The 23,562-nt window shown below is 40.9% G+C and overlaps 1 protein-coding gene across 2 annotated transcripts in view; it reads right to left on the bottom strand.

The window, feature by feature from the left end:
* Positions 1-22,972, bottom strand: part of WBP1L (WW domain binding protein 1 like) — a 52,338-nt gene extending 29,366 nt beyond the window's left edge. The window contains exon 1 of one of the 2 annotated variants that reach the window (XM_072621223.1): positions 22,482-22,972. In XM_072621223.1, coding sequence (XP_072477324.1) covers positions 22,482-22,559 — 78 coding nt within the window. In that variant the 5' untranslated portion in view covers positions 22,560-22,972. Of the gene's footprint in view, positions 1-5,826; positions 6,029-22,481 lie in introns of those variants that run through there. The other variant, XM_072621231.1, reaches the window with a different exon arrangement.
* Between the last annotated feature and the right edge of the window lie 590 nt (positions 22,973-23,562).

Here is a 23,562-nt window from a genome sequence, read left to right as displayed (position 1 = left end):
ACACTGCATAGCAAGCTTCTTAAGAACTAGACAAATTACAAGTCTGTTTCTTAAAACTTAGAACCTTGTAAGACAAAGCAGACACCTTTCCAGACAAATTCTGTTTGGAAATCTGCCTAGTCGTGGTGATAGTCCCTATTTGAGGCATACCCATTAGCTCCACGGTGGAAGTTCTAGAAGCTTTCAAAGAGCACTACTGGCTTATGGCTAAACTACAATCTCCAAACTCTAAATGAGAACCACATGATAAAATGCTCAATGCTTAAAAACAGGACTTTGAGCCAGGAGGCCCTGTTTTGGGGTAGGCTCCTTTAAAGCACGTGTGTAAACCTCATGACATCCAATAGGGAGGGGCTTGAATGGCAAAATAGCTGTTTCTACTGTACTGAATCCTGAGGGAACCAATTTTGTAAAATTCAGCCCAAGCAGGTCTTACACTATTTTTCTAGAAAGGAATTGGCTTGCTTCCTTAAAGTTACCTACAGTGCTTTGGATCTATTATTTTTCCTGCATTACACCTAACACATATTATTTATCTGTGTACATCAAGGCTACCAGTGATGGCAGCATTCACATCGATGAAACCACTAATGCCTAAAATTAGCGAAGTACACATATTGGTCCAGTGGCTCAAATCCGAAAAGTATTTAGTAAATGTTTGTTGAATTGAATTAAAGGTGGCCCACCCATATCTTCCCTCCACTTGATACTTTTGACATCCTTGAAAGTGTCTCTCTTTGACTAGAGACAAATGTAAACAACTCCTTCTGTATCTCTGCTTTGTTCCTATTCAGAGTGGGGGGAGGGGGGGGGATGGTTCAGGGTCAGGTGTCATTCAATTTCCAGGTTCAAATAACTAAATCAAACTACAAGAAGTTAAGACTTTTATGGAGTTCAGGGTTCTATCCTGGCTGAGCCCAAGACAGCAAGCCACAAAGGCAGCTAGCAACACAGTAGGTCCCAATTCAATTTAATACTCCTAAATCTAAATCAACAGAAAGTCCAGAAATGCTGGGAACATGCTGGAGAGGAAGAGGAGGAAGGCTGGTAATAATGTTATCTGTGAGCCAAAGAATGAAGGAGTAAAGGAAAGAGTTTTTAATGCAGCATTACTTTAAAAACTAGGGCAAAATTGTTATATTTTACTGGATATGTATTTACCTCTCCAAGGAAAGGGGGAGGAGAAGGGCATTAAACATACAGGCTATTGCTGGAGGAAGTGATTGTTTTCTTTGGCTCCATCCAGGATTAAAGTTTCAAAATCAGCAGTTACATTCCTCCTATCCACTGAGTTACTCTTCAGTCAACTGAATTCTCTTTACTCTGATAACAGGAATGTGATGAAAAACAAGACTTGGGCCTCTGAAATAGCTTCTTTCAGCAGACCTGGTTGGAGTTCAAGAATTCACATATATTATTCAAAAGGACTCGGGTCTGAATATGTCTCTCCTTTTTATTTTTAAAAGGAGGAGGAAGAAAAGAATCTATATATTTTCTAAAGTTGTGTTACTTACAGAACTTAAAAAAAATTCAACAAAAGATTTGGGCTTTAACCTTGGGTAGTGCAAATAACATCCTCTTTGCTGTCTGTTTGCATTACATCGAAGTCCTCTCCAAGCCAGGCTCTCACTTCACTTGTATGTTATACCTCAAGGAGAGAATTGTGAAGGAAGACAGAAAGCCCAACAGGGCCACAAAGTCCACCCTGGCTCAGGGGAATAAAAAAAGGAGAGGGGGGCAGGACAGAAGTCAGTTTATTCTCTCTTTTTTGGTTTTGAGACCAAGTCTTATCTACCCCAGGCTGGAAGTATAGTGTGGCCACTCACCGTCCCAATCCCACTACTCATCTGGAGTTCTGGCCTGGACTAGTTTTGTCCTCCTTAGGCAACCTGGCGGGCCCCTGATCTGAGGATTTTACTGTTTTAGTACTAGACAGTACAGACAGCTCATCCATTCAGCCTACTGAAGATCAGAACCTTCCAAGCTCAACATCTTCTGGCTTCCAGTAGAAGGGATTACAGGCAAACACCATCATGTTTGGTCCAGGTAATTCTCCTGGTATTAAGGCTATATATACCATGGTCACTGAAATACAGATATAGGAGAAAGTGATAGTCTTGAAGTCAGGACACATGATTTCAAATCCATCTCTTACCTATGTAATTCTGAAGAAGTAACTTTACCTAGTATCATAGGAGCATAGTTTTAGGGCCGAAATGGAAGCTCAGAAGCTACCTAGTCCAATTCCTTCAATTTACAAGATGAGGAAAGTAAGGTCCAAAAAACTTCACTGACTTGTCTTAGGCAAAAAGACAGAATTCAAACTCTAGTCCTCTAACTCCAAATCTGGTACTCTCCTTCTAATGTACCACTCCCTGTCCTGTTTCCTCTTCCAGAAAACAAAAATAACATTTGTACTGAATATTTCATTTCTTCCTTTTTTTCTTAGAAAGAAGACTGCCCCTTTCTGGCCATGTGGGCAACCATAGTTGTTATCACAATGTTTTCCTGAAGATCTAGAGCAGGGGTATCCAACTCATATAGAAATGGATCTCTGAAGCCACACACTGACTTAGAAAACCACAAATTAACATTATCTGTGCTGTATTGTGGTTTTATTTATTTTGTTAAACACTTCCCAATTACATTTTAATCTGTTTCAGGGCCACACTCAATTTTCCAGGCCTCAAAATATGACTGATACCTCTGATCTAGAACAGGAATCAGCAAACTACACCCTGTCCAACAGATTAGACCCCCTATCAGTTTTTGTACAACAGGCAAGCTAAGAATGGTTTTTACCTTTTTATATCAAAATTTTATTGCATTTCACCCTCAACCTGTAGTTTGCTCACTTGTGATCTAGAACGATCTGCTGCCCTGATCACCAATTAGAATCAGCCTGGTCATCAATGAGAAAAAGACCAAAGGAGCAGCAAATCATCAAGAGATACCTTTTCAGACACACAAAAAAGTCCCAAGTCTTCTTTATGATAAAGGCATATAATAATGTCTTTTTCTCGGGAAGGTTACACCTCAGACAATGATAGCCAGCCTTCCCTGGTTCTTCTAGCCTCTTAACTGCCTATTTACCTCTGGCCTCAGGAAACTGGCCATTGTGAACAATCTAGATACTTTGGCAGGGGAGAGGCAGTTTCAATGCGAAAGGAAACATTTCACAGGTGAGCTGTGTAAGATATTCTATCTAGCTGAACCAGTATTCTACCAATAGAAATTCACTTAACTGAGCCACTATACAACAAAAATACAAAAACAACTGATATTAATGTCATGACGCAAATTCCATCTCCTCTACAAGGACCTCCCTGATTCTTCCAGCTGGAAGTGTTCTCTCCTTCCTCTAATTCTCATAGTTGTTTGCCTGTGATTCTTATCAAGCAAGCATTTATTAAGTACCTACTATGTGCCAGTTGCTGAGGATACAAGTACAAAGAATGTCTTTTTCTGAGGGTGGATTTGAGGGTTAGGATAAGGAATTGAATACCAAATAGAGGAAAGAAGAGAAGACTAGGAATTGTTGTGTGGAAACAGGCCTTTGATAAAATGGGAGACATTTTCTAAAACATTTTTTTCTACTGAAAATGGTACCGTATCTTGTCTAGATAGTACAGGATGGCAAATTCCTTGCAGGCAAAAACCATGCCTTGATCATCTTTGTATATATTACAGCGCCTATCACAGGGCTCTACATATAGCAAACAATCAAGAAATATTTATTGGATGAAATTCATAGTGAAGAACCGGTCTTTTGCTAGCCTTATGTATTGCCAACCCAGGTCCCAGAAGAAGAAGGCTAGATTCAAATTTGATGGAACATCAGACTCTCTTTGAAGAAAAGTTTTATGTCCTATTTTTCCTTATATATGCTGAACCTACAGGACATACATTAAATAGATTATCCTTAGTAATTTTCTATTTCATTCAGTCCATAAAATCTATCAACAGAGAGGAAGGCAAGGTACTATCCAAGACCTGACAAATCTAACACTGACCTGACCTTTTTCTACTTTGAATCATTAAGAGGCAGCTTTCCTTCAAATTTATGTCAAAAATAAAACAACATTCTTAACCAGATGTGTGCTGAATTGAAACTGTTTCTCAATTTCGTTTTTCCAAAAAGCTAAGATCCTAGATTTTACATGGAGATACAGTCTCATCTGAAGCCAAGTTCACAAACCAGGAATAACTTCCATATACACATATACTGCTATTCCTAGAACTTACCATCAATCCCCTACCACTCCCTGGCCACCAGGGTCAGTTGATATAAATTAACTCTCTGTACAGTTACCCTGAAGTTCAGAATAACTTTTGAGATTTGATACCAAATGGTTTTCATAAGTCACAAAACACAAGATCTCCCCCAGCTGGCTGCAGGCTTTGGATCACTAGCCTCCCTGCCCTCTCTAGAGGAAGCAGCCCTCTTAGTCACGTTGTCTTTGTGCATTTACTTGTGTCCTAAATACAGTGGCTATCAGACAGAAACACTACTGTGGGGTTTCATCTGCTGTGGATTGAACAAGGCTTGGGCAAGGCTTGGGCCACACCTACATTCTGTTCTCAGCCCTGCTAATGACCTCTCTGCTCTCCCTTACAGGTTTAAAAAAAGAGGCATCTTTTTTTGGGGAGTACAGAAGAGTGCCAACAACACCACTTGCCTGTTGGCTGCCACAGAAGGAACACTACCAAGAATTAACAACAACGTCAAAGGCATATTTCAAGCTTCTCAAAAATTTATTCTTTCTCACGAAAACCATAAAGAATGAAAGGTAATCCTACCAACACCTGTGCAGACAAAACTTTTTTTTTTTTTTTTTGAAAAATTAAACCCAACCAACCTCACTGCGTCACTTTTAAACTCATCTGGTTTGTACCTACTGCTTGGCCTTTCTGCAGATATTCCTTATCACAGGCAAAGGCAAGAACACAGCTCAAGTTGTAAGTCCAGTTCCGACCTGCCCTTCATAGTTCTGGGCATGGCTAGAGTTACACATGCCTATAAGCCATGCTTCTCAGACCAAAGGGGAGTGAGGCGGGGAGGGGAGGTGGCCTGCAAAGGATTCTAATTCTCAGAAGGCCCTTGGACAAATTTTTGGCAACAGCAGTAGCCAGTCAGTTTGCTCATTCCCTGCTAGGTTACCAGCTATAACTTTGGGCTGCTTCTTCAGACAGCAACTCACAAAGCAGTTCATTCCTGGTCTCTGCAACTGAGGAACAATTGCTTAGAAAGTCAGTGCTGTGAGTGCTCCGTGTCCACTTCCACATTCCCCCTTTCTGACATCTGCCTGTGACCACTAAACTCCAGGTCTGTCACTACAAGCTGTAAACAAGAACCAATGCATAACCAATACATAATAAAGAAAGACGCTGTCACAGAGAACCTCTTCTCAAAATGCATACTGTGACCCTGTGATTTCTGGTAGTCAGTCAAATAAAAATGGAGGAGGAAAGGCTTTCACTGTCAGCCTTATTACTAATTTCTCTCCCTCAACCACACAAACTCATTTCACAGGCTATTTTTTTGTGTGTGTGGGATCTGCAGGACTACCATTATCATAGCTATATCAAAAAGAGGTGGTACATGGCAGAGTTAAAACCAGTCCATGACTAGAGTAGATTTGAGAGTTAACATAAGGAAATGAGTACCAAGTAGGGGAAAGAAGGGAAGATTAGGAATTGCTGTGTGGTAGCTGGCCTGTCACAAACTGGAAGACATTTTCTAAAACATTTGTTCCACCCAAAACAGTAACAAGCTCCCTCCCTCACTACATCCCCAAACACAGAATACAAAACCAATTGAGTTACCTGTCTAAGACCCCAAAGGAAAGGCATTCTGCAACAGCATCGTCCACACACTTAACTTTAAGAACAAAAGGCTCTTAAAAATAAAAAGTCTTTAACAACTATGTCTCATCTAATGCACGCAGACTGTGGTTGCAATCCTATTTGAACTGGACTTCCTTAGCAAAGAATATTAAGTAAACAGTACTGGGACCAACCAAGCAGACTCCCTCCCACCCTCCTGATTTCCTCACTCCCCCTTCTCTGCTGCCCCCCCCCCACCTTCTCGTGACATCTTTCAGACACAGCAAAGCCTTCAATCCATTTGCCAAAGGGGAAATGACATCAGTTCAAGTACATTAAAAAAACACTTCAGACAGCTGCTGCAGAATACCACTGAGGATGTGCTGTAAATTGAAGATGCCCAGGTAGCTGCCAGCCCCTGGTCCTGCTGGAGAATTTAAGTCTGCAACATGACAAAGTCATGAGCTACTTCTAGTCTCAGTAGCTTTAGCTTAGGAAAAATCAAGATATACCTTAAATAAAGTTCCCAAATCTACAAAAAGCCATCATGTCTCTGGAAAAGAATAACTTGAGTCATTGTTTCTCCTAAAAAAAAAAAAAAGTTAAGCAATAGTTTCACAAAAACTTCTCTCATCATATTTCTAAGAAGAAAAATGCAGTATTCTTATAGCAGTCCTCACTGCTATCATCCCTACCCCAACCTTCCAAAGGGCTGGTACAGAGATGGCCACGAGGAAATTAGAAAGTACCTTATCTCCACCACAGTGTCTATACAGCCAGCCCCTAAAAGCTGAGCTCCATCTGTACACTGATTTCTAAGGTCCTCTCTTCCCCAGGCAGCTCCTATTTCATAAACAAACTGAGCATGTACAAGATGCCAATGTCTTTCTTCACTTGCCTTATAAGAGGTACAGCAAGTCCCACCATAGCTTCCAAGTGGCCAGAAAAACACAGACTAAATTTAAACTGTGTTGCTTCTGAAATATTCATCATCTTAAAAGACTTCTGTGCTTTCTCTCCTGAATGCAATTTTTCTCATCCATGGAGAGAGAACAGCACTCTACCTACCATCAGCCCTACATGGCAACTACATAATTTTGCTCTCGTTTCCACCTCAGTTAATGCTCAAGACGCATAAGCTTTGCCAAAACCCCAGCTCCCCCCCAGTGGCAACCGTAGCATAAGACAAGGGTTCCTACAGTCTGGCTTGGACTAGTAGACATGACCCTTTCTGCAGGTATCAGATAGACAGCCAAATACACTTTACAAAACCTAAATTTCTTTTCTCAAAATCTTTCAAGCTCCAAAAGCTGTCTTTTGCATTATGAACAAGTCTTATCTTCCTTTATCATCTGCCAAAAGTATTTCTATATTATAGTTTCATATATAATATGTAAATAAATATCAAGGAATATTTAAGAAGGATTTCATGATAGTAGCACTGTGCTAGGATCTATATAAGTAAAAGTAGGATACTTGAATACTGCTATCCCAAACTCTCCCTGGGGAAATGAATCGTATCTAACAAATTGTGGAAAATTCATAGGCCCTAATACAGTGTCATATACTCCTACGAGCAAAATGAATCATGATGATAATCTTAAGTATCATATAATATTTCTCATTTTCCAAGAATACTAATCAGTTAGTTGCTTTATGTAGCACTCCAAACTTGATTCAGTAAATAAATTCTTTGCCCTTACAGGAATGATGAAAAACTGAACCGAAAGAGTTAATAGTCACTCTATACAAAGTGTGAACTGGCTCAGCCTTTCAAGAAAGCAATGTGGAATCTTGCCCAAGAGGTTATTAAACTGTGCATATCTTCTGATTTAACAATAACACTATTACATCATCTCTATGTTAAAAAGATCAAAGAAAGTTATGGAAACATGGATGTGAAAAAATAATTATTGCAATAGTTTTGTGGCAGCAAAGACATGGAAACTGAGGGGGGGATCTCTATCAATTGAGGACTGGCCAAACAAGTTATAGCATAAAAATGTGATATCGTACTGTTGTGCTATAAGAAATGATGAAGGGGATTATTTCAGAGACATATGAGAATACCTGTAAGAACTGACACAGAACAAAGTAAGCAGAACCATGATAATAATGTATAAAATTACAATAATATCACTAAGACAAACAACTCTGAAAGATTTAGGAATTCTAATCAGAATGACCAACCGCGATTCTAAAAGGCTCATGATGAAACAAGATACTTACCTTCTTGGCAGAGAGATGATGGACTTAAAGTACAGAGAGACATACAAACATATACACATGTGTGTATATGTATGTACATACACATAAATCCATGTAGTATGTATGTGTGTACGTGGGGATTTGGTTTGTCTGACCCTGTATCTAACAGGGTTTTGTTTTTTCCTTCTTGCTCAATGGGGGACGAGTCACTGGAGAGACAGAAGATTTTTGCTGACTGATAAAAAATTAAATTTTATTTTTAAAAAATACTCTATACACACACAAAAGAAAAGAAAAAGGGTTTTTGACAGTGACAGTCTTATGACAGAAAAGGACAGGCTAACAGAAAACATACCTTGTTACAGCAAACACTGATTCACCTTTTGCTATGCCCCATCTAGTGACAGATGGAGTCAGTTTTGGAATTCACAAGACAGGATAAACATCAGCAATTTCTTATCTCCTGAAAAAAGGTTCCTTTATGTAAGAAATCTGGGCTCATACCCATGATGTGCCAAAGGTAGGTCACATCTTTCCCCAAATAACTTTAGTCAGCAGTCTACCAAACTGCAACAAAGCTAAATTCACTAACCTCTTTTTAAAGGAAAATACACACAGGATTATCAAGTTGAATTACGTTCTACTGACGTGTAGCAATTTTACAATTGCTCATCACCCCTAAAATATTTCAAAGTCTTACTCTTGTGATCCAGTTCAGCTTTTCTTCTTCCCCAGTTCATATAACCCTAAACAAAACAGTGGCAGAAAGGTTAACTAATTTTTACTATGATCAACTACCTATGAGAGGCACACTTATCTTTTCATTATGGTATATATTCCTCTAGGGCTCTTTTGGTTAAAAACAACAACAATGTATGAGGGTGATGTACATAGGCAGTTTTTGTCTCCAACTCTGGGGAAAAATGTAGTATTTGAAGAGTCTGGAGGTCATAACACTAAGGAAAATTTAAAATCCCACAAAAATGGATTACGTTAATGAGGTCAGAAAAAAAGAAAGGGAACAAACCTTCTTAACAGTCTAGAACCAGGGTTCCAAAATTGTTAATCTGTGAAATCTTTGATGTTTTAGGGATCAGAATTAGCCAATGCCAGGGCACTCAGCTTCCAAAATTCCCATTCTGACCCCATTCTTGAATACAGATGAGTGAGATTAAAGAATATCAAGCTATCAATTTGTTCCATATACAAAAACAGTTCCCCATTTGACACCCCCCCCCCCCAAAGAGGACTGTGGAAGATCTGCTGATCCTAAATAGCTGGAATTTGATATGTCCCCTCCCCCTGCCCCCAAATATAGAAATACTAAGTTTTTTCCATCCACACACATTTGGCTTACACATTGTTTGAAGGAAGTAATAACTCAATACTGGAGAGATTTATTTCGCAATCAAGGGTTTTGAATAAGAAAGACTGTTCATCCTGTCCTAAGTTTTTCAAGGGCTTTGAGTGTAGACTAGAAGGGAAGGAACATCTATGAATAGCAGAAAACTCTCAAATTAAAAAATACCAACAAGTCTCTATCAAAACTTTCCAGAACCATGTCAGTATTTTTTACTAAAAGCAAGCCTAAAACCACAATGTACAAAACTAAGCAAAAATGAATTAAAATGGCTAACAACTTAGCTAGAGATTCAAACCACTCAGAAAATGTTCTCATTTGGGCCTATTCAAGAGCAAACACTAAATCCACCTGTGTGACAATAAATGCAGACTAAGCCTTACTTGGGCACCATCAAACTCTTAAGTAATCAGGTTGCAGGAATGCCAAAGGGATTCTTCCAATCCCAGGAAGACTAGATTTGCAAAACTTAGGTCTGGTGACTGGAAAGGCATTTGATGCTGAGAATTCCTTGGCTGCAAGAAACTAAGAAAAACTGGCAGTATGTGTGTACTGGGGTTGAGCCAATGCAGATGTGAGCCAGGCTTGCTGATGCAAGAATAAGCAAACCTCTCCCATGTGCAGGGCAGTATGGGGAAAGTGACATGCCACTTCCAAAAGGAACACCTACGGCTGTCATTTCACTATTCACTCTGCTCTATATTCTACTGTAACTTTCCCATCACTAAGCAGACACAGAAGCTTTTCGGAAAAGAATGAATGTACACTAAGAAACAATATTTCCACATCAATTAGAGCTTTTCTTTTACAGCTGAAAAATGAGAAGTAGTGGAAGGAGGGGAAATCTGGGATGGAATCTTGGTCAAAATCTTCTCCTGAGATACTCCTTTCTCTCTCTCCACATTACAGAGACAAAAGACAAAGTAAAAGCAGATGGGGGAGGGGGTTCCCTTTAGTCCAGTTCAGCTACACAAAGTTATTCATTCCTTTAATTCATCTAGGAAACATTCAAAATTACTATTCTACGAGTAGCCCTCAGCTCACTTCTGTAAGAGACATAAAAAAGTAAATATGCCACTCTGCAGAAATGGGAGATCTGCAAGTGTTATCACTGTACATATTTTCTGACTTTATATACTGATCAGTTATGCTTTTTTCCTCTTCTTTTGCTTCATTCTAAAAAAATAATGTTATATGAAATGGTTCTCTAGGAAGAGAAAGGTGAAGAATACTAGGGGGAACTATTTGGTGATATAAAAAAACTCAACAATAGACATCAATAAAATCTTATTAAAAAAGAAACAAGATAATGACCCCCTACCCCTCAAGTAGTTTCCAACATATTTGGGGGATAAGTGAAATGAACATAAAGTCCAAATGTTCTGAAACAGTACGATTAAATACTAAGTGAGCAGCATAGGCAAAAGTGTTACATATAGGAAGTCAAAGAAACAAAATCATTATGGCCTGGAACAAGCAGAGAAAGCATCATAGCAAGATCTGAACTAGGCCTCAAATAGATAAGCTATGGATAAGCTAAATAATGGGAGAAAGCGCTGTGAGGGATCAGACAAGGTATTAATCAAAGCACATATATGGGGGACAGCGAAGAAAGATCAACCTATCTAGTGCAGATAGTCCCTAAGACACTAGGGAGTGCCGAGAGATATGGTTTGAGAGACAGATGGAAGCCAGAAGGTAGAAGAGCACTGAAGATAGGCAGAGAACTAACTTGTCATTTCAGACACGTACATATGTAGATTCACATACATACATAGATAATATATTTGGGGATGGGCTGAATGACTTGTGATTTCACTGGTATGAGGAACTTCTTGGGAGTAAACTCCCTCTACCAAAGCAGATAGGCTCCTGTTTTGCTCTGCAACTTAGTCTTAAAGTTAGGCCACTGAGAGGGACCCATAAGTATGTGAAGTCTTTGAGGCCAAGTTATACTGACTGCCTATTCTGCCATGCTGCCTCCCATTATATATTTAATTTTACAGAATACCTGTTTGGCTTCATTTCCCCCCTGACCAGAATAAAGACCCTTCTCAAGAGCAGGAGAGATATAAGAACACAAAAAGGACATATGAGAATTCCTCTACTTTGTGAGGTATCTTACCACATCATTCTTCCCATTTGTATAGTATATAATAAAGTCTGGGATTGCTTTGTTTCTCTTTTTTGGAAGGGAGGAAAGTGGAATTTGTGAGGCCCCTAGTCAGTGACATACCCACAAAAGCCTGAACTAAGTAAGAGAAATAAAGAGAGTCAAAACTGAACCAGGACAACCTCTTTGTTCTCTGCCCTGTTCTGTTTCGTTCCTTCCCACTTTAACATGCCATGGAACTGAAAATCCTTCTGCTGGTGACAACTGATCGGTCCACAAAAATTTATAACTCTGACAACCAGTTTTTGTTTCTATTCTCAGAGACAACACTGGACTGTAAAAGATGCCCCTGAGAGTTAGCTATCACAGATAATTAATAGCTTGTTCCATAAAGTTACCACTTTGGCTGCAACAAAGGCAGCCTTGTTTCTATACCAAAACATTTGGTTCATTTTCCCTGCCGTGTAAATAATCTAACTCAAATCAAATGGGATAATGTGTCCAATAATGCCATAAAGATCAGCAAGCTTCAGGGTCGGATCATCTCCAATGGGCAAGTTTTGGATCTCCTAATGAAAAGTCCTACAGTCCAAAAACTAGACAAAGGGAACAGGATAAAGGCAAGTTTCATCAACAAGCAGACACATTAATCAGAGCCAAGCACTACTTGGGCAGGAAGCTCAAATGAGAAGAGCTGGTTCTCTGGGTCACTACAAAGGCTTGTTTCATCACACACTTTTATTTAAACTTTGTACTACTAGAATAATTAGAAGCAGACTAACACTGGGCACCATATAGCTACAACATACTCAAATGGATATATGATCTGAATATTAAAGGTCATATGATAAACAAAAAACAGAAGAGAATCACAAGAAATCAATTATGCTAAGAAAGTAACTAAAATCTCAATACATTTAAGCCAGGGAGGGGAGGGGGGGGATTGTTACGTGTACTTTCTTAAGTACTTTACAAATATTATTTTCTTCAATCCTCACAGCCCTGGGAGGTAAGTATAATTATTACCCTCATTTTACAGTCAAAGAAACTGGGGCAGACAGTGGTCATATATCCTTTATACATACGTTGGGGTATATGCCCAGTGCCAGACATATACTCCAAGGAGATCAATGACAAAAATGAAGGTACTACATACACCAAAATATTTAGAACAACACTTTTTGCTGTAGCAAAAAACTGGAAATAGAGTTTAGAGAATGGCTAAAAAAGATGTGATATGTGAATGTAATAGAGTATTACTACACTAAAGGATATGACAAATATGATATTAAAAAAGGAAGGAAGTCTCATATGATCTGATGCAAAGTAAAGCAAAACCAGGCCATATAAATGACAAGGGTCAAACAAAAAAACAGGACAAAACAACAACAAAAATAATCATGAAATGAAAATTAATTCTGTGGAATTTTAATGACCAAATTTGTCTCAAATAAGAAATGCAAGGAGGCACCCCCCTTCCTACTTGCAGAGTGGGGAGATTATGAGTGTGGAATGTCACATTGTATGTAATGTCTTTTTCAACACATTGGTTAGTTTTGTTGAACTGATTTTTTCCCCCTTTCTTGTTATAAGAGATGTCTCTCTGGGAGAGAAAAGGGAAAGATATATTAGGAAATTTAGGTGATATAAAAACTAAAGATAGCAACAAAATGCATTAATAAAATAAACTTTATGCTGGAGGAAAAGACAGGAAGTTACCTGTAAGCAGGAAAGCAAGCAGGCAAGGCTGCCCAATGTAGTGGCGGGCAGCCCAAACCAAGACAGCTTTTTGGCATAAAAGAGGGTAAGAGAAGAAAATGGGCAGCAACTATATAGTGACATTCTTGACACGGAGCAACTCATAGCCAGGCTAACAATGACTACCAAGAGGGTTCCAAACAGTGCCATGGGGTACACAGTCTGAAGGCAACTAATCTTTCCCCATCCAACCATCCTTACACAAGGGAGAGGTACAAGGAGAGACAATAGAAAGCAAATTTGCACCATAAATAACTCAAGATGAGGCCTGGATCACAGAGAAAGTAGCAGAGCAAAGAGAAAACCATTTATTATTACTGAGACTAAGAGGCAGCCATCCTCCCCAGTACAAGAAACAACAAGGTCAGCACCCTCAGGGGTAGAGATGGGGGGTGGGGATAGGGTTAATAATCAGCCTTCACCAATTATTCAGGACAAAAATCTTGTTTAGTTGGTATAGTGATCTGGTGACACCAAAGAGAATGAAATAAGTACAGGCCCTACCTACTTCAATACTTCCAAAGAATAAGAAGTGCTAGGAAGTGAGAGCCATTATACATTTCAATACTTCAAGGATATATCATTTCCCTCCTTTACACCTTAATCAAATCCAAGAATTGGTGCTGCCAACAAATCCTTCAGTACCTCAGTTGCCAGTCTTCTGATGATGAGCCCCTCCAAATTTAACAAGGCTGGTCCTTCGACAAGCTGTTACTGGGCCTGTCCTTGGAACCTTTTCAGGTTGGCAGGAGAGGCTTAGGGCTTGTAATTCTCTGGCACAGTCTTCCAGAACTCAGGATCACTCCTACCCCACAATGAACCACTGGAGAACTTCTGAGGAGAAAGTTCAATAATAATCACGGCTATTTCATAGTATGTTTGTTTTCAAAGCACTTTATATCCAGTATCTCATGTGGTCTTCAAATCAACCATGTGAATAAACTGGGCAAGTATCATTATCTCAGTCTTACAGATGAAAGAACAAAATCTCTGAGAAGTTAAGCAAAGGGTCAGGTCACACAGCCAGCAAGTGACATAGCCAAGCCTAACCACAACCACAACTTCTAACTCAAAGCTCATTCTAAGGTACTACCGGGGTAGACTTTCCTTTAAGCCAGAATATACCTCACTCCGTGAAGACTATTCCCCTGAAGCTGCCCCAGCAGTTCAGCTCTTTGAATGCTCTCTGCTTTGACATTCCACTCAGGCCATTAGTCATCCAGGTACACTGAAGAAGGCTCGAGTGATCTGGATGCTTGACATTGGAGATGTGCTTACCAAGCCTTTCTTGTTCTTTCATGTCTAGTTGAAACATTTGTGCAGCCCCTGACAAAAGCAGGTTTGGGTTTTGGTTGTTCTTCACACATCCATTCTACCACTTCCCTCCCCTCTCCCCCACCAATAAATGGTCTCTGCAGTAGATAAGGAGAGATATGCAAAGTTAATCTTTCCCCTCCACTGTGATTAAAAGAAAGTGAATAGACAAAAATATGTACCAAGTACAGAGGATAAGGATACTAATCAATCAATAAGCATTTATTAAGCACACACTATGTGCTAAGCACTGTCATAAATAACAAAACTGTATCATCTAAACTCAATTTAAAATGAGAAAATTACTACATAATTTGGAGATTCTTACAGTGGAACTTTTATTAAATAACTTAAGAAGTCTAATAATTTGTCAAAGCTGATAAAAAAAACAATTGGCTAGATTTTATAATAGCCAAAAATAAAAATTTTCTCCAATATAATCTATATAATCTATAAAAGTACTACAGAGTTCTGGTCAGCCTTGACCAGAATTCCCTAACAAGGAATGTCTTCCAACATGTAAAAGGTGACTATTTGCATGAGATTCTAAAAGGGAATTCCTGTTCAGGTATGGGATGAAGTAACTCTGAGAGTTATTACGATGGCTCTGTTAAGATCAATATTAATTTATAGAACCACAGACTATATCCCAAACTGATGCCTCACAAACCTACCTACCCAGCCACTCTTTAGGACAGAACACACATTAGTGGAAAAAACCTATTATGAAAATGCTGGCAGAATAAGGATGTGATTATATGTAGTAGAGAAAATCATTAGCATACACTCTACTCTGGGGGACACCAGAATAGCATTCCAAATTTCCTTCCAGATACAGACTTTATGTCAAACTGAAGAAGCGGAAGAACAGGAGACCTTTCTGAAGCTCTCAACATCTTTATTTTCATGACAACCACCGGTCCTGCTCCTCTCTGAGACTTTGTCCAAACCTGTAATTCTCCAACAGCTGAAGGCCAGCTGCCTGACACCTTGCTGAGTAGTCACAAACCACTTCCTTCAGCACCCTGGCATTTCCTAAGCTTCTCTAGTCAAAGGCCCCATCTGACCTAAGTTGGCCCTGCTTCTCTTAGGAGAATAAACAGACTTTCAGATGAGGTGGCAACAGCAGAGAGATGGCCCTTTCATTCATAACTGGAGGCTAAGAAAGCTTCAAAGCACCAGATTTTTTTTTCCTCTAAACTGAACATGGGGATATAAGGGAAAACTTGACAGACAAAATTTTCACCCTGAAGTATAATCCGTAGACTAAGAAATATAGAAATATATTATGCAAGAGAAGCAAGAAATAGCCCCAAGATAAGAAAACAATGAGGTCATGTTGTTCCTTCACCTTCTCACACAAGAAACTATCTGTCAGTACACCCTATTCTGCCCAGCCAGTTATGGTAAAACAATTTCTAGGTCTGAAATCAAAAGGCTGAAAAGTAAAAAAAGAAAGAAAAAGAAAACAAAAGTACCCAAAATGGATTTCACATTCCATTTGCCTCCGTAAGCAAGTTCTGTAGGGTACTATATTTCTCTTCAACTTCTCATTAGGGATAACCAATCATGCAATTCTTCCCCCAACTGGACCACTAATAAAGAAAATAATAAATATATAAACCTCACAAAACAGGTCTTCCTTTTTTTTTCCCAATTAGAGTAGAAATGCCAGGTAGAATCTTAAATAAGGGAAGCAGATAAGAAGACTGTGAATGAAAAAACACAGTGTTGTGAAAACCATGAATATTTTTTAAACTATACTAGCACATGCTGCTCTAAGAAAATGTGTAATAAAAAGAATTACAACACAAGATCTATGATGTTTGATAGTTAAAGATCAAAACAGACACAACTCCTCATTCTAGAAGCCACCTTCTGAAACCACAAACATTCTTACATGTAATGTTCTAACCTTCATTTTTGCCTACTTCCTAAACAAACCTGGCCTTAGAATGATGTCACCAATTTGTATACCTACAAGAGAATCTAGCGTCCCACAAAATAAATAAACCCATTAGGTGCTAAGTATCGAGATACAAAGATTAAAGTCTCTGTCCTCAAGCACCTTTCATTTTACTGGAGAGAAATAACATGTACACTGTAAATAAAAAACACACAAAATAGAACCCAAAGTCATTTCAGAGAAGTAGGGAGCACTAACATTGGAAAGAAGAGGTAAAGGCCTCCTGCAGGAGGTGGTACTTGAACTGAGCTAGGGATTGTCAGAGACAATTGTCAGAGACAAAGAAAGGAGGGAGAACGTGGAGACAGAAGACTGAATGTCATACACAGGGATCATCAAGTAGGCTAGCTAGGCTGAAATGTAAAGTGCATCAAGTAGAGTAATGTAAAATCAGTCTAAACTTGACCAATCCTAGATCCCTCCCACAATCTTTGAGTACATAAGATCCCATCTTGCCTCCATGAAAATGGTCAGATTCAATCTAGCTCAGATTCTATCTGGCCTGCTTATCAATACAAGTGTCACAAATGGTCAGATTTCTTAAGTCTGGTCAAAATGGCAGATCTTAAATAAACTTTTTTTTCTTTGGCTGAAAAAAAAGTAAAATCAGTCTAAGAAAGAGAGGTTGAAAGCAGATTGTGAAGGGTTTGAAAGACCAAACAGTGGAGTTTGCTTTTTTATTCTTGAGGTAATAGGAAGTCATTGATGCTCCTTAAATAGGTGTTTGGTGTCATCATGGATATTCGGGATTGTCAGTTTGGTATGGAGGATGGATTCAAAGTGAGGGACTAGAAAAGAGACCAATTAGGAGACTACTGCAATAATCTAGGCAAGTAATGATGATAGACTTAACTAAAGTGGTGATTGTGGTAGTGGGAAAAAGATGGGAAATGTTGTAGAGGTAGGGTCCCTAAGGTTTGGCAATTAATTGGCTATTTTGGCATTGGGATGGGGAAGCAAGGTTAAGGAGAAGGAAGAATTCAATATGATCCTTCTACACCTGGGTGAAATGGAGGGAGTATGGACAGGGATGATGACCCCGCAAGACCAAGCAGAGGTGAGACAGGTATGACGGAAGACTAAGTAAAAAATAAATATTTATGAAGAGCTCACTATGTGCCTGAGTGCTAAGCATTGAAAATATAAACACAAAAAAATGAGAAAGTCCTTACCTTCTACTTGGACTGAGGAGAACTAGGAGACAACAGTGTCATAAGAACTTAAGAATACTTAGGAGTTTCCAAAAAGCAGTTTAATATTTATCATGTCTAATATTCCAAAGTTTTATATGCATATTTGTATGTCTCTTTGTCATTTCCACCTCTTAAGCCCACTTCTCAATGTTAAGGCCAGTCTTTGCTCCACCTAGTGGAACTGCTGAAGACGGCCACAGTGAGAAGGCAGCTTTGGCAGACTGAATGTCACTATTCAGACAAGTGACTGGGACCTAACTTCTCTCTTCAACTATCCTTTCCAAGTCCGTGTCCCCTGATACTTGTAAAGGACATAGAGAGGTGTTACAGGAAGGAGGTACAATGAGATCAATGACTCCAAGTGTTACCCACAAATGGTAACTCAAGGACCTGAAAATCACCCCCATGTAGCATCATGACTTGGTCCAGGAGAAGAGTGGGGAGGGAAAGATACTAGAAAGTACTTCCTGGAAACCCATAAGAAGCATGGAGAAGTTGAGGGACCTGAGATGTGGGGATCTTCAAAAAATAATCGACACTATATGCTTACAGCTGCTGAGTAACACCTACCCCTAGGGTATGGGAAATGAGAATTCTCTGCTAAAAGCAGATAATCCCCCCAAAATGGCACTTTGGGGTCACTGAGATCCAGGAGAGTCCAGTTCTCCCTGGGACTACAAAATCTGAAAACATTCAAAAGTGTCTTTGAACTTAGTATGTACAAGCTGAGATTTATGACAGTCCACTGTGACAGTGCAGAAAGAAATAAAAATAACTAGACCATTCTTTAGTTAGTGTAAACTACTTCCCTGCATCAAAGAGAGTAGAGAGGAAGAGAGACTCATTAGCCAATAAGGTAAAGAAATAGAATAAAGAAAAACCTCTTTCTCCTATTAACAAAAAAAACCAATAGATTTTTCTGAAAATGAGAACATAAAAGAAAAATCAGACAAAATTCACTTAGAAGGGAGAAGATGAAAGATAATTTGCAAATCAAACTACAGAGTACAAATGGGCTTTGTTCAAAGCTAAAACGGTCACTGTTAGCTGACAAAATATTGACCAGTGGCAAATATCACCAAATCCAAGAGTAAACTAAATTCAGGATAACTAAAGACATTTAACAATCACACAGGAAACCTGTTGGTCACAGTGGTTCGTTTGTCCTAAGACAAGAGATGGGGGGGGGGGGGGCAGGGGGAAATCAACATGTGAGAAATCATTAAAGACAATATAAGAAGAAAGTTCTCTATTTGAACTAGAATGAAGAAGGCAGTAAGTACCCCACACACAAAGATACCCCTAAGAAATATTACTAAATTGACAAGTATTAGAGAAAAACTTGGTCTCTAGATTACAAAACAGAAATCAAATGAATTAAGTCACTTTCATTGTCTCAGATGTCAGTTTTTCTGAGCTGAGAATTGGAGATGCTACCAGTCTACCACCGAGGAATATTGTAAAGGCAAATGAGTTAGAGGGCTATTATTCTTAGGCTTTCCTGTACGGAAAGGTTCATGCAAATACAAGGTGATGATTTGTGGATGACCACTAAGTAAGAGAGTAAAGAGAATAGTCTAGAATCTGGATGCTTTGCAACTCACAGTTCTTTGAAGGACCACACCAAGAGTTACCCAACTGACAACACAACACACAAGAAATAGAAATGGAATCACTGGTCAGGAACTGCAAGATAAAACAAGTACAGACTGTGCTGTGAAGCAGGAGAGAAGAAAGGAGAGGAGGTGCTGCCGTCACTCATCCAAATCAAAGGCCTGACTTGACAGAGGGAAAAATTAGAAGCAGTGGTCTCCAATGCTTATTAGGTCACTATTATGATGGCATTGGTCTTCCTTGGCAATGAAGGACGAACACACACTATGAAGCAAGGGAAAGTACTACTAAAACATTCTTTAATTAACATCTAGGAAGCTAAGTGCACAATTTTAAATAACAGGAAAAGGAAAACTAGAAATATCCTAACAGTAATTGAGCTGGAGAAGACAAAATGCCAAGGAGAAAAAGTCAACTCTTATTCTTAATAGATTCAAAGAAATCATGGATCTGAGCCACAGACAACTCTTGGGAGAGCTGGGCCTACAGTCACAGGAAACCAGGCAGGTTATGCTATAATGACCAATTTCTCTGAGGATGGAAGGGAGAAAATAAGTGTTCTAGTGCAGAGCTGATAATGAGGAAACAAGTCTCCTAATACTCTTCATGTTTCTGATGCTGAATCTGCAAACAAGGATTGTATCAGACAAGAACACATAAGGCAGAAGGCAATGAGATACCCATACCATTTAACAATGATGCAACCAGTACAGTGAGTTCTCAACTTGGACAGTCAGCTGGAGGTCACTTGTTAAAATGAGAACAAAGAGTACCTGAAAATTAGTGTCTGCCAAAATTATCTTTGAGGCATTTTTTCTAGTTTACTGATTTCTACCAAAAAAAAAAAACAAACCCAAACAAACAAACAAAAAACCCTCAGCATTCAAAATCAACTAGATTGTGATGTATTCAGTTAATAATTATTGAGCACTTTTCATTCCAAAGGTTACAACTAAAAACATAGAGTCTTGGATATAGATATCTAAAACTGGGCTGCAGTGACATATATGCATTGAGAGACTTGATTGCAGAGAAGAAGGAATGAAGAGATTCCCCTGCTACACAACTCAATCTTTTCTAGGGTAGCACTGAAGCTACATAATAGTTACTGGACAGAAACCAAAATCCATCCATTTGAAACAAAGTCCAAGAGCTAGTCTATCCCCAAAACACCTTCTGAAACTGTCAGGAACATAAGACAGCTGCCTAGAGTTACCAAAACCAAGATGCAGATAGATTGCTACCTAATCTATAATGTCATGATTAGGGGCTTTAAAAAGTACAGAACCTACAACAGGTCCACTGGCTCTTACTGTCAATCTGCAAACAAAAACAAGACACCACCGAGAGATACAACCAACAGGTGGTAACAGAGTTCCTGATATCTTAGAGATTCATAGGGACCCAAAGGCAGTGCACCCCCAAGTCAACTCTCTGAAAACTTTAATGTATTAGGATATTAGGAACAAAATGTTAGAAATTTCCAGAAAAACAAGTCACAAAGTAAAAGCAAAATTATTTGTTCTTTTTTTGTATTAGCATAGTCAGGGAAACTCCAATAATTAGGGCCGTTCACTTTGACTCTCTCCTATATCTCAAAATTTTCTTATTCCTCTCTACTGCTGAAATGAATTAAGATTTAACTTTTCCAGATGAAGTAGGGTATGACGTTATCTGTTGATGGTCCATAATGGAAACAACCAAGCAATAATATTAAGACAGTCCAAGTGTTAACTGAACAAAAATCCAATCTTAATTGAGGGGCTCAGTCGAGGGACCCAAAGTCAAAAAAATTGGCTTCTCTGATCTCTTCACCCATTTAACAATGTATTTCAAACATTTAGTAAGGGTCTACTTCATGAAGAGCACTGTAGTCTACACTAGAGAAGACACAATAGACAGAAAATGAGGAGGAAGAGGGGAAAAAAAGAGGAAAAGCCCAAGTAAAGATGTGTTTGAATATACCTAAAAGAAGTAGGTAAAGAATTGGTATATTTACTAGAAATCTCCCATTCTATAGTCTTGACCATGAAGTTTGCCATTATGCTCTTTCCAAAACATAAAAAGTGAAGAAACTAGCCTAGCACACAAGGTAACAAAAGTAAAGGACAGAAAGTAGGATTCCCCCTGTTGCTCCCCACCCAAGATGGCACTAGCAAGCACCCCTCCCATCAGTTTCGCAATGCCATCCCTGGCTGAAATCAGAACCAACAACTTCTCTCCTGGGAAAGCAAGTAAGTCACCCAGCAAGAAAAGCTAGGGCACCCCACTCACTAGCTTTAGCAACTTCCTCTCCCCCCAAAACCCTGCAGCACCAGCAGCCCTGCCCCAGAGCTCAGTGCCAAATGGAAATCCAGCAAGGGCTTTTTCATGTCCCAAAGTTGCCACCCAGGATTCCTGTTACCTAAAGGGTCCAACCTGACCACCTTCCAAGGATTCTTCACCTCAAACACCAGCCACAGCCGCTCATGGGCATGCCCTGTATACTACTCCGCATATGCTACTATACATATATATATATATATATACATACATATATACACATACATATACATATATATATATATACACATACACACATATACACCGCATACTCTACGGCCTGTACAGAGCAGGACTTACACCCGCTTCGGAACCTCCTCCCACTGGATAAAGCACCAAAGCGCCTGCGGGGTCTTGGCCATGGGGCGGTCCAGCACGAATAGTATGGGAAATGCGGAGTCAGAGGAACCGGATTCGGATCCTGGCAGCAGCCCGTACTAACGCTGTGCGGACCGGGGCCGGGCCACTTAACCTCGCTAGACCTCAGTTCCTCATCTGTTAAATGGGGATCGGGGAGGAGGGGAGAGACAAACTGAGGCACGACTCGGGTCCCAGGAGCCCCTCCCCCATCCCCCACCCCCCATTTAGAATTCAAACCCACCAGAGCCCCTTCCCGGAAGCCCCGGCACCAGCGCCCCTCGGGGTCCCTTCCCCCACTCCGACGATGCTCCTCGGGCCCCTGGCGTCCACTCTCCGGGCACACACACCCGAGCCCCTCCGGGAACCCCCTCCCCCCTCGTCACGGCGCCCACCTCCGCTCTCCCACTCCGGCCCAGGGCCCCCTCCCTCTGGAGCCCCTTCCCTTACCTGAGGGGGTTCGGCCCTGGCTGACAGGGCCTGGAGGAGCAGGAGCGCCATGCCGCCCAGGAACCTTCTCCTCTCCATCACCCTCCGGCTCCGGCTCCTGCTCCTCCACCGCCGCCACAGCCACCCTCCTCCTCTTCCTCCTCCTCTTCCTCCTCCCTCTCCTCCTCTTCCCCCTTCTTCCTTCTTCCCTGCTCCTCTTCCTGTTTCGTTCTCATCCCCCGCCCCAACTTCCGGCTCCGCCCCACTTCGCCGAGAGTACCGCCCCCAGGCCGGGGCCCTCCCAGGCGTGGGATCTCTTAGCCGCTCCAGCCTTAGGCTTAGGGCCCATCGTCTCCCACCATCGATCCCCACGACTGTCCATCAAAGCGGAACCGCCTATAAGAACTGCCCTCTGGAGACCATCGGCCAACGAAAAGCAGGGCAAGCCAGGCTGCGCCGAACGCCACAGGAGCAATCGGAAAGCCTGCCCCCTCCCCAGAGGGTGGTGGAAGAAGGCAGGAAGGGGCGGGGCCACCGTAAGAGGCGGCCCTATTGGGTGTGGCGGAAGTGGTTGATTCCCTCCCCCTCCCCCCACCTTAGAGGGGCATCGGAAGAAATTGTCAATTTAGAGTAACGGATCCAGCCATTCCCGAGGGCACTTGGGAAGTATCCCCGCAGGGCTACGAAACTGCCCGCTCTTTAATCCAGAAGTACCACTACCGGCTCTGTATCCCAAAGCAATCATGAGAAAGGGAAGAGGGCCCGCGTGCACAAAACTACTCCTAGCCCCTTTGACGGTGGTGGCCAAGAACCCGACCTGGAGGGGGTGCCCATCGGCTGGGGGCGTATGAGCGGGATGGAGTGCTGCTGTCCCACGAGAAGGAGGGGCAGGCGGACTTCAGAACAGCCTGGCAGGCCTTGGGTGACCTGATGCCCAGCGAAGTGGGCGGAACCGGGAGCGCGCTGGGCCGGGACTGCCGGGCCGCCGGGACCAGCGAAGGGAGCAGAACCGGGAGCGCACTGGGACGCCGGGACCGCCGGGACGGACGCCGGGAGCACCGGGCCGGGTCCAGCTCTCCTCAGCTGCCGCCACCGAAGACAG

This window comes from Notamacropus eugenii, chromosome 1, assembly GCF_028372415.1.
Source record: "Notamacropus eugenii isolate mMacEug1 chromosome 1, mMacEug1.pri_v2, whole genome shotgun sequence".
Classification (NCBI taxonomy): domain Eukaryota; kingdom Metazoa; phylum Chordata; class Mammalia; order Diprotodontia; family Macropodidae; genus Notamacropus; species Notamacropus eugenii.
The sequence above is the reverse complement of the archived record's forward strand: the minus strand, read 5'-3'. Positions and strand labels throughout refer to the sequence as shown.